The following is a 12,307-nucleotide window of genomic DNA, read 5'->3' as shown; positions in this document are numbered from 1 at the left end:
TGGTAATACCTAATATATAATATCTTTCTCTGATATAGAATATAGAATACTTGTAATATATAACACTGTGTTCATTTTTTTTCCTTATTTTTTGGTAAATGCTATGATACTTTCATGTAGCCTTTCCAGGAGGAGAAACTTGACAATTAAAGAGCACTTTGCTTCTACAAGGATTGCACGAGCTATAAAACACCTAATTAATGTTTATACTTTCAAGTCAAGAGAGTGGTCAACTCGGTATCTCTTACTGAACCTATTTACTAACGTGAAAAAAATTCCAGAATTTTTGTGTAATTTCCTCAGTGGAAAAACACATACTTGACATTCAAAACAGGTAAATTGCTTATATATTCAAAATAGTATTTCCAGTGGCTGGCACTTTTTTCATATTTGAACTTTTCATTCTGATGGGAAAGGATGAAATTTTGGAGTGTTTTGTTGGCCTTGGGGAGCATTTCCTTTTTTTCTGCCACAAATCCCTTTCCACCTGCACCCACACACCCCTTGGGTTCTCATCCTAGATCTGTTACTCACCGTGTGTGATCTATGTGGGGTCTGTATTGTTCTCTGTACAGCGGAGGACACCGAACTACACTTTCTCTGCAGTCTAAACTGAGAGCAGGATAGGACAGTGGTCAAGGGCATAAACGCTAAAGCCAACCTGCCAAGATTGGCATCTCCACTCCACCATTTATTAGCTGTGAGTCTTGAGCCATTCACTTCTGTCCATTTGCCTCAGTTTTCTCATCTGTATATTCATTATGGGTGAGCCCCATATAAATGTTTTAAAATATTTTATAGTCCTCACCTCAGCAACTTGGGGAATGCCCTGCCCTAGGAGAGCAAGAGAAATTTGGAAAGGTTTCTCATCTCCAGGTTGCATTCCAGGGGATATCCCCTCACAGGAGGGATAGCTGTCGTCTGGGGCCTCCCTGGACAGCAAGGGGTGACCGGGAGCGGTGTGGTTTCCGTGGCTCCCCCAATGCCCCACTTTGATCTTATGTTAGACTTTTAATCTTCCTGCTTCACTTGCTGCTAAATTGACTTTTCTAACCCAGCAAGGGACATGGTTTTCTGACTCTCCTCCTCCTTGGATTGTTGACCACGGGCAGTTTGGGGGAGAACTGTTTTCTTCCCTCCTCTCTTGTAACCATGCTGTCTTAGAGTAAAGCGTGTCTCTTTCATGAAGGATTTAGCTGGTGGTCAAAAGAGATAGTAGCACACCCTGTCACCCTGACATTTTCTGTCAGGCCCTCTAGAGTCTGGCCTCAGCAGGCACATGACTTAGAGCTTATGGTTAGGTCAGACAGTGACACTTTTTAGAAGTTTCTGAAATCAGGGCAGGATCACCAGTTTCTTAGACAATTCCTGGTAAGTGCCCACTACTCCATAGCCCCCCTTGACTTGTCCATTTACATCCCACCTCTGGCAGCTATTTCTGTGTGAATAAAACAGATGACAGTTATCAAATAAGGATTAGGTGCCATGCACTGTCCCAGGCACTTTAAATGAGTTAGCATTCCATCTCTCCCACACACACACCCTGACTCAGATGTCCCACCATGAAGCTGCTCAGAAACAGGAAAGCCATGGGGATCTGCATTTCGGAGAATCCAGCATCTGGGCAGCCCAGGCTGACATTCCTTGGGTTCTGAGGCTTGTTGCCCCCAGCTTGGAGTGGCAGTGCCCGAGGCTTCTTCACGCCTGTGCAACAGTCTTCACCTTTCTTAACTCTCTTGGAGGACAGGGCCCGTTTGGCAACAGCAGTGGCAGCCCCCTCCAGAAGTGGGGCTTGGCAGTGATGGCGGAACGGCCCGGCGTCCAGGGCCTCGTGGCCTGGTGGAGGCCCCGCTACCTGTTGGGCGTATAGGACCCATGCGACAGCTCTAGGACAGCCAGCCAAAGACTTCAGGCTCTACCCCATTCACTGATGTAGTTAAAAGACAATCTGTGAAGTCGGCACTGTGGGCCCGTGTTAATCTTTTTGAATCAGGAACTTATTTCTGTCTCGTTAGCTTTGGAAACAGTTTTACATCTCTCTCTTCCTCTCTTTTTCCGTTGTGCCGTCGCAAGCCATTGTGATCTCTCACTCAGACCACTGTTCTCCTTCACTGTCCTCTCTGCTTACTCAGCTTGCTGTAATGCTCTGATCACTCCCTAAAAAAGTAGATTGGAGCTGAGAAGTGGTGTGGTGGTGTGACGGTGGCCGGCAGCAGCTGCCACACCCCTGTTCCTCAGCGAGACTCTCAGATGTGCCCTAGGGTCCGCAGGGCATGCCCAGCCCGCTGTGTTACAGCGCTCTTTGCTCTTTGCAAATGCCAAGTAATGGTCCCTGCCTCAAGGGGCGTTGGGAGGATTCAAGAAATCAATGTGGGTCAAGTGCTTAGAGTATAACAGTATTCAACATGGCTGTAAAAGAAGCAGGAAAATCCAGGACCTTTCCATGTATATAGTCTTTCTACAAATTAGAATCTTTAATTTGTTTCTTTACCTCTTAAGACATTTATTCCCCATGTTAAAATATATGTTAGGTGTAGATTGTGATTATTACAAAGGCTTTCATCCACATTCCTCTGTTTTCTGCAGTTACATATGTATATGCAACGTTGCTTGTTATAAAGGTCCCTGGGTCACGGTAATCTGTTGTTTGCCTCCTCCTAGACTGCAGGCTTCCTGGGGGTACGAATTTTTGAATTCAGGTGAATAAAGGTTTTTATAGGAATGACCTTGAAGCAGTAATTGCTTTCAAAGTCAGTCATTTGTAAACTTTTTAAATTGATAACTTATTCTCCTAAGAATGATAATCCATTCTTCTAATAATGGGTCTCTGCATGTGGGTTTTTTGAGAACTCCTGGAACACAGGAAAAAGGTATGTGTTCTTTGTAATTACTGAAGATGGTTTCTGTCCCTCTTGTATAGTGATCACATTCAGCCTCCCACTAACGCTGCACCTGGGCATGCTCTTCCCTTTGTTTGAAATTCTGTTCCTTCTTACTCTTGCTTTTGTTTGAAATTCTGTTCCTTCTTACCGTGCCTGCCAAAATCAAGTGCCCCTCTTGTCTCCTCTGTGGGAGATCCTTGCTAAATCTGTTCCTCCTCCCCCGGGTGCACAGTCCCCAATGCCACACCCCATTTCTCCCCACCCTGCCCAGACTTCATTTCTTCTCCAGTGTTTCCAGAGCACGTCATTCACCAGCACTGTGTCCAGCTCACTAGATTGTAAATTCCCCAGGGGAAGATGTCCTTCCTAATGACCTTTGTTCCCCAGTGTAGAATTGAGCCAGATATGGTCTCAGCTCTTTCAGGAGGAGACCCTGAGCTTTATAAATTGTGAGGCCAGGGAAGAAAAGGGAAACACTGCTTCCTGCTTTGCTCCAGGCCAGCCACCCCCGACCAGTGGGTGCTGTGTGGTGGTCATGGTGGAGGAGATGGTATTCAGAATTGCCAGAAGATGGTTTGTGTAATTGAGAGAGGTGTATTCCAGAATTGTGCTATTTTAATTTTAGCCATAAAATTTTATTTATTTTGAAATCTCAATCTCTTATTTTTGTTAAAAAGGGACAGATTTTAAAAAGGTTAAGAAACCCTGCTCCATTCTCCATGGAGAGAGGGTTTTTATTTATTTATTTATTTTGAGGTGAGTGTGGTGGTGTGGTGCTGTGATGGTGGCTCTTCATTTTTCAAATGATGAAGAGCAATAGTAGTAGGTCCAAAATGAAGGTAGGAAGAGCTTGTTGTGGAAATGTTCACTGGCCTGTAATGTTTTGTTGACCAATGTTGCAGAATCAGTGCCATTTTGTAGTTTTCTTAACATTGAAGTTCAGATGTTAAAAGCTATGTCAAATCTTTTTTTAAAAAATATGTATAAGGCCAAATACAGTAGCAAGGTTGAGGCTGGAAGGATGAGTAACAGGTGTCATAATAGAAACAGTGATTCCATTTTCAGAGTTGTGTCTTCCACAGGCTGACGTCTGGCCCTGTCTCTGCTGCTCACAAACCAGGCAAGCTCCTGAGTCTCACTGCAGAGCAGGAGTGAGGGGGTGCTTCTGGCCTCTTGGAGGGGTGGGGGGAAGGAGGATGGACTGAGACTGTGGGCGCAGTGCCCGGGTGGACCGCACAGTACCTATAAAAGGCTTCTGAAGTCCTTCCAGACGAGAGCTCCTGCAAGACAGAAAGGCCTGCTGACATTTCTTTCCTTATAGTGTTTCTTCTTACAGGTTTTTTATTCTAAAGATTCGCAAGAGCTGTCTTATTAATTAAGCAGGTTATTTTGAAATAATCATTTGCCCATGTAAATTTTAATAAATCCCTACTTCTGAGAATGAATTTTAAGAGTATTCTCAAATTGAATATCTGTAATTTTGTGTCTCAGTGCTTTTCGTTCATTTTTGTACAAAGAGCTTCCCAGTGTGTTCTGACTCCGAAATTCTCTGCAAAGCTCCCTGTAGCCACTTTGAACTGTCTTCACTGCCCGTGTGGCTGCCCATGAAGGGAACTGAGTTCCAACCAGCCTGCCTTTCCGGGGACCTGTTTTTCAGACAGTGAGTTACCACCCTTTAGTGGGTTGTGAATTTAGTGAGACCGACATTGTTTTATAAAGGGGAAGTAGAAAATATCAACCTGAATTCCAAGGACTAAAAGTTAATCTTATTTTGGTGAAACTTTTCTTTTGGGTTTTTGCGTGGTTATGAATGTTTTGAGTGCATATGAAAACATAGTATTTTTCTCATGGTGGATCATGGTTAGAGTTTGAATCTTCTTCTTCGGGCAGTTTGCTCCTTTACAAAACTTTGAGTTTTTTGTTGTTGTTGTTTTTCTTTTTAAGACTTTGGCCTTCTTAAAATAGTGGTCATACATTTTATTCAGCTATCATAGTCTCTGCCACGTAAGAGCTGCACAGTACTTGATTAAGAGAAAAGGAGGAACAACTCAAAGAATGAGTGTTAGCCCAGGGAATGTTTCCCACAAAAGCATGTATGGCATTGTGTCTTCTTCCATCCCTGGGAAGATGCACAGAATGGAGGAGCAAAAGCCAGAAACTCCATGTTTGATTTCTTGAAATATTTTCATCATGCTTTGCCATGCAAAGTAACTGAAGGTGTGAAAGTACATATTATTCTCATAATATATGCCCAAAGCATTTAATTCTTAGTAACATATTTTCAAAGTCAGCAATAAATATGTGAAATTTATTTGCCTTTTATAAGTTTGATCCATTAAATGCCTGTTTGCGTTTTTTATGACACTAGGCAAATTAGCAGGAGTTAACCCCTATGCCTAGTAAAAGTAGGGAGTAGGCTCTCTTTGCTCTGCTTAAACTGCTTTAGAGAGAGCGTGCAGGGCCTTGGGTTGGACAGACTCGGGCTCGAATGCCAGTTCCTTTACTCTGACCCCCAGCTTTGGGCAGACGTTCATATACAGAGCTGCGGTTTCCTCAAGTGTCAAGTAGAGATGGTAATAACCACCTCAAAGAGTCATCAGGAGGATTAAGTATCAGGCTCTTACCACCGCACCTGGAAGACGTGAATGCAGGAGCCACTGCTGCCCGGGCCCTCCAAACTCAGTGGGGGGGTGCGGGGGGAATGTGAATTAACCGAGAGATGGCCACGCAGTGTCCTGCAGGGCGCCCAGCTCACCCTGCACCTGGCATGGTTTCTTTACCTCCTTCAAGGATGAATGTTTCTGTGGTTACATGTTGTTTACTTTATTAGGAGATTTTCTCATTTTCATCCGTAAGGAATTAACAAGAGCCTGAGCCCTATGAGAAAGCACACCATCTGAGTAGCAGGTGCAGTAGTTGAGTCCGCGGTCCCACGTTTCCAGAACCTGAAAAGGCATTTCTGTCGCTTTTCTTGTGCATTGTGTGTTCTCACGACACAAGTGCTTTCCCTCCACCCAGCTGCAGTGTCCCCAGACCGCGGCCCCTTGCTTTCCTTCCAGTTTTATGTGACGGTCTGTGACACTGACCACTCCAGGCAGTTCTGCGGTCAGCATACCGTGTGAGATTATTACTTGCCCACTTGGTCTGCCGGGCTGGTTTCAAATGTGGCTTCTGTTACTGTTGTTCACTGTGAATGATGCGAATACAAATTCCTTGAAGCCAGAGAAAGGTAGCTGTACTGTTCTTTAAGAGAGGGTTTTAGTCTTCATAATTTCTTTCCTCCTCTGTGCTCGTGCTCTGCTTCCTCCTCTGGAAACTTCCTCCCCCCTCCCTCCCCACACCGCCTCTTCTGCCCAGTCTGCCCTCTCCGTGAGGCAGTAGCCCTCCTCTTCTCAGATGTCTTTAAGGGTCTCCTCCGGAGCTTTTCCTAGATCTCCCCAAGTTGGTTTGGCCATTCTCTCTCTAGGGCTCCCCTGTTCCTTGAAAACTTAGTTCTGTCATAGTGGCAGTCTCTGTGCTAAAATGTGAGTGAGCTTAAACCCCATCCTGGTGTCCTGCCTGGTTTTGTGCCTGCTGGGCTGAGCGTGTTACTTGGCCCATATTAGCAGCTTTGTAGATGTTGGATGAATGAATAATGTGCTCATTCCCAGTGGAAGGTCAGGAAAAAGACAGCCACTTACTCTCCCTCCCGGTATGCGATCTCCTGTTGGCATACACACCGAGATACCTTTTGGGATGTGCGGGCTTCTAGTAGTTTCTGCCTTTGGAGTGCAGCCAGCAGTCCACCAGGAAACAGGGAAAGGCTTCTTGGTGACGGGAGAGTAATAAATACGGGCCACCAGCTTCCCATGGACCATGCTGTCTTCTACAACACTCTTTTGTATGTAGAACAAGGAAGCAGATGCAGGACCGTGGCTGTGCTGGCCACACACAGGATGCCTGACTGGCCAGCAGCCTCGGAGGGAAGACTGGAAAGTGGTTTGCAGCACATGACTTGGTACTTTCATTGGTGTTCATAGTGAATCTCAGTTGTTAAAAACCAAAAAACTCTTAGGTTCTCTATATTCTGATTGAGAAATCTGGCCCATATATGTGCATATTCTTTTGAGACATTCTTGTAAAAAGTTAATAAAATGTGTCCTTTCTTTTAAAGGTTTGCTAGGGCTGTGTCACAAAGTACTGCAGACCAGGTGGCTTAAACCACAGAAGCTTATTTTCTCACAGTTCTGGAGGCTGGGAATCGAGATCAGGGTGTCGACAGGGTTGATTTCTTCTTAGGCCTCTCTCCTTGGCTTATAGATTGTGTCTTCTCCCTGTGTCTTTGTATCATCTTTCCTCTGTCCTTGTCTGTGTCCAGATTTCCTCATCTAATAAGGACACCAGTCACATTTGATTAGGACTCACTCTAATGACTTTATTTTAACTTTACCTCTTTCAAGAACCTGTATCCAAACATGGTCACATTCTGACGTACTGGTGGTTAGGACTTCAACATATGAATTTTGGGCAGACACAGTTCTGCCCATTACATTGTGGATTTTTAACTACTTGATAAATTTACATAGGACAGTTCATTGCCTGAGGTTACATGGAGTGTTATGTGTGAGGGCATGTAGAGCGTACCATGTTTGCATATCAGACATACAGAAAGTCATCGCTACTCCGGTAGCTGAGTGTGGTAGCCTGGGTATGGCCACTTCCCCAAGCCATCAAAAGACTCCACCCTCCTGTGAAATATAGTCCTGCGTTTAATGGGACAAAGGTATAATGTTACAAAATAGTAGGAAGGATGGGGCAAGGGCATAAGAAAGGGGAAGAGGTACAAACGTTAGCAGCTGCTACTCCTGTTAAGAATAGTGCCTTCTGAGTACAGCAAATTTGAGTGCACGTGAAATTATGTTAAAAGTAATAATCATTTTACACCTTTATGGCATAAAGACAGTATTTTAACTCAATATATGTCTCCGTCTTTCTTGTCCATGAAGCACTCTGATAAATAGCAAAATCATAAAGAGTCAAGTTAGAGTTAAAGGTTCTATCTGAAAGATTTTCTACAGTATCTTTAAAGTTTAAGAAGTCCATATCAGGTGTTTCCAAGCTGTGGTCCCAGGCAGATTATCTCGAGTAATTGACTTTTCTAGGTGGTAAACCAAAGGCTCTGGGAGAAGAATACAAAGTTGCACTTTGAAGAGGATTTTTCATTAAATGTGACACATGTACCCAAGTCCAACTACTAACTTGTAATTCACGTAGCTGAGTTTCCAGAAACGAATCCCAACAGTATTTAGAAATCCCTCTTTTGAAATTTTCATCTACAATTATTTAGAGAATATTTATTTTACGTTTTGTTTTTTGTTTTCTTCTCTCCTTTTAAAATCCAGCTCATGGTTTTTGGAATCTTTCTGTGCCTGGATGCATTTCTGTATGTGTTCACCCTGCTTCCTTTAAGAGTTTTCCTGGCACTATTCAGGCTCTTCACTCTGCCTTGCTATGGCTTAAGGTAAGTTTAAGATCGCGAGCTATTTCAAATGCTTAAATTATTTTTGCTACTTGTAAAAGTAGTTTTTACTACTTGTAGTTGTTAAAGTAAATAATCACTTGGATAGATATTGCAGAATAGGGATAATTTATACAGTTTCATTCATACTTTGGCCCTTAATGCATGAACTAATGCTGTTTATCTTTTTAATGACTATTATATAATGTGTTTATATAATATTTGTACTCTTTCCATGCACACTTTTTTCCCAAATGGTTTTGAACTAAAACTTTGCTTTGGCCAGTACAGTAATACTAATGCAGGTGGCCATGTAGAAGAGTGGGAAGACGTGGGGACTGAGAGCCAAGGACCCGCTGGCCACTGTGCTACTCGCCCAGTACCTTTGTGTTCGTAAAGTCCCTTGACCTCCGAAGGCATCGTCTGTAGAATGAGAGCTGCGTTCTGGGCTGGGAGTTACCAGAATCTCCTAAGGAGCTCTTCAGGGGCTCCTCTTCCTCTCATTTAAGAATCACTGTCTTAGTGGCCTGGGGAGCCTTAGTTACTGATTCCCGATGAGACTCCCTCTGACTGGTGAACGCGAAACACTCCTGAAGACCACTGTCCTAGTGGGAAGGCTCAGACAGCCCAGCCCCACATTGCTTAGCTGGTGACGTGTGTGGGCAACTGCTTAACTTCTCTATTCTCTAAGCCTCTTTCCACATCACAGTAAAAAGGGGATGTTGTGAGCCCAGCATCTTCTACCACAAAGATGGGAGGTGTAAAAAGAATACCCAGCATGGTGCCTGGTTCGTAGTAGACCAGAACAAATATTAGTTTCCTTCCTTCCTTTTCTACCAAAACTCGGAACAGGAAGATGAAAATGTTGTAAGCTTACATGAATCTAAATGCTTTTTCGGTCTTGAGGTTAGAAGTTTGGGTTTTACACTTTTCTTTTTTTGTGCAGACATGTCAACATGTCTCCACTCTGTGGAGTCATTCTCTAAAATATTATCATGCAGTTCTTACTTAGCATAGCTGCCCAAGTGACATTTCTTACATGGATCACTTCTCTAGACAGATTGATCACTTCTCTAGACAGATTTCATTCTGGAAAAGTTTTAAAATGCTGAAATGGACAATAATAAACTTCGTTTGACTATTAAGTAGGTGACTCTTCTGTGGTATATAAAAATATAATTAATGTAATTATCAATGACTTAACCATGGAAACTGAGGTACAAAATTAATGGTCAATATACAGAATTATGTTTTGAGGTTTTTTTAAATGACTAAAGTCTTAGAAAATTCTCTTTTAAAGTAGTAAATGGGCAAATACTAAACACTGAATAACACATATGGTCCCTTTAGAAATAAACCATAACCAGTTTCAATAAGGAAGAAATCCTTCCAGTGCAAATTGGCAGAATTTATTGGTCATGATGATCATATTGTAAAAAGAGAAAAATTCTTTGCCAGATTACATGGAGTAAAACAATGATAAGAATTCAGATCACATCGCTGTTATTTGTGATACTTAACATGCTGTAGCCCTGCCTACCAGGATGAGAGAATTATGTTACATAGTTTATTAATTACATATTAGTCAAGTGGAAGACTCTTTTTAGGAATATAATCATCAGCTTTAGGATAGTCAAGTACGTTCTTTATACCTTTGGGAGAATTTTTAATGCTTTATTCTTAGTAGCAAACCTTTTAAAAAGACATTTGTAGCATGATACTTTAACATTAGCAAAGCCTAATCTTGTTTTTTTGTTTGTTTGTTTTTTAAAGATTTCATTTATGTATTTGACAGAGAGAGACACAACGAGAGAGGGAACACAAGCAGGGGGAGTGGGAGAGGGAGAAGGAGGCTTCCCACGGAGCAGGGAGCCCGATGCGGGGCTCGATCCCAGGACCCTGGGACCATGACCTGAGCCAAAGGCAGACGCTTAACGACTGAGCCACCCAGGCGCCCCTCGTATATTTTTTTTTAATCACTATTGGGGGCTCAATAAAATTATGGCTATTTTAGGGTCACGTGGGTGGCTCAGTCATTAAGCATCTGCCTTCGGCTCAGGTCATGATCCCAGAGTCCTGGGATCGAGCCCCGCATCGGGCTCCCTGCTCCGTGGGAAGCCTCAGTCTCCCTCTCCCACCCACTCTGCTTGTGTTCCCTCTCTTGCTGTGTCTCTCTCTGTCAGATACATAAATAAAATCTTAAAAAAAAATTATGGCTATTTTAGTTTTCAGGAGACCAGAAAAAAGTATCTGATAAAACATTACTAAATATAAATCTTCATGGGGACTGCATAGTGCGTATGGACACATAGAAATTTGGATAGAGCCAGGTGAAGCTACCTGACATAAAATAACGAATGCCACGTAGAGGTGTTCACATCTACACCGTGAGCTAAATTAACTTTTTAGTTATTCTTGGATCAACAATGTGCTCCAGCCCATCTCTAAGTGAATGGCTTTCAAAGACATAGGGTGTTCCATATGGCTGTTGGCATGATGAGATAAAACATTATAGGGAAATATATCCTAAGAACTCTCTTCCTTCTAGAGAGGGTCCTTCCCTAGGTGTGTTAGCACACAGGGGCTGCTCACTGAATGAGTGACAGCAGTGATTTGTCAGTGTTCCCGAAGGCACTTTTTAGGCTCTGTTTGAAGACCCATCTAGTTATTGTACACATTTCCAGTGTTTCTTGTCACTTGGGAGAAGCAGGGCACCCAAATAGCATGAGAGAAGTCTTTCAGTGTTTGTTCTGAAAACTAAAAGAGGTGTTGCAGAGAGCTGGCGATCTTCAGTCCTCTCCTCCCATTTGCTTTATTGTGAGTGGCCAATGGTCCCTGGAGCCAATCTTTTCTAGATATTTTAAGATTTTTTTTTTTTTAGATATAAAGTAGAGGTGGTTGCTTTTGTATATTACTTTGAAATACTTTCAGTCTAAATTGAGTCATATTTCAAAACAATTAAAATGTATTCTATTGTCAAGGGTTTAGAGCTAAAATGACACTAGAGGGCAGTGTGTCACCCCACATGCAAGACTCTGTTCCCTTGTCCTGTGTAAACCATTCTTGCTATTTCTGCAATTTGGACCAACTGAAAAATTACATTTTATGCGGTCACTAATAAATATATGATGTATATATATATAAAATGTGAAATGCAGTTAAAATTACATAATAGAACTTCAGCAACTTTCAGTATTCTGTGCGAGTGTAGGCCAGAATACACAGAATATGAAAATACTGCCTTACTGTCTTAGTAAAAGTATGCTTTATCAAAACCGAGTGATTTGTGCTTACAGTATTGTGTGTAGCAATTTATATTTTCTTAGAGCAACTTAGAAAATGGTGTCTTTTTGAGTATGATTTTTAAAACCACCAAATTTGAAATGTTTAAAACTTGAACTATAATGAGAAAAATTATAGCAACAAAGCTATTGTTAATATTATGTCTAAGACCTTTTCAGTATATTAGGAATATAAAAATACATTTATTTTAGCAAAATTATTATTTAGAAATAGCCAAATTCTGCCTCCTTATACCTTTTCTGTCAACATTTTCTACTTCCGTTAAAGGTTGATTTGTCTCACCTGTAGCTGTGCTACATTCCATCTTTTTCAGCAAAAGCCAAAAGTGCTCTTTCCTTCAGTCTGACTTTTATTTTTTCAAAGAGATAGAAAGAAATTAAAAGAACAATAAAGAAGTTGATTGTGTTTTGTTTTTTTTCCGAACTGTTCCCTTATCCTTACATTCCTATATGTCTTTTTACTGTAAGAAAGTCACTATCTTCCTACTCTCTTAATTCTTTCTAATTATTGCCCCCAAAAGGGGGAAAAAGGATATTCATCAGAGTAATCAAGATGCTGACATGAAAACCATGACCTTGCAGTCTCTAATACTGTCTGTTTTCAGTATCACATCAATAGTTGTGTC

The 12,307-nt window shown here is 42.0% G+C and overlaps 1 protein-coding gene across 4 annotated transcripts in view; it reads left to right on the top strand.

Annotated features, from left to right (window-relative positions):
• The window catches only part of TAPT1 (transmembrane anterior posterior transformation 1), a 57,362-nt gene that overhangs the window by 15,165 nt on the left and 29,890 nt on the right, over nucleotides 1–12,307 (top strand). For all 4 annotated transcript variants that reach the window (XM_027598186.2, XM_027598190.1, XM_027598189.1 and 1 more), the window contains exon 3: nucleotides 8,264–8,382. In XM_027598186.2, coding sequence (XP_027453987.1) covers nucleotides 8,264–8,382 — 119 coding nt within the window. The remainder of the gene's footprint in view (nucleotides 1–8,263; nucleotides 8,383–12,307) is intronic.

Source organism: Zalophus californianus, chromosome 2 (assembly GCF_009762305.2).
Source record: "Zalophus californianus isolate mZalCal1 chromosome 2, mZalCal1.pri.v2, whole genome shotgun sequence".
Lineage (NCBI taxonomy): Eukaryota > Metazoa > Chordata > Mammalia > Carnivora > Otariidae > Zalophus > Zalophus californianus.
This window is presented reverse-complemented; position numbering and strand designations above follow the sequence as displayed.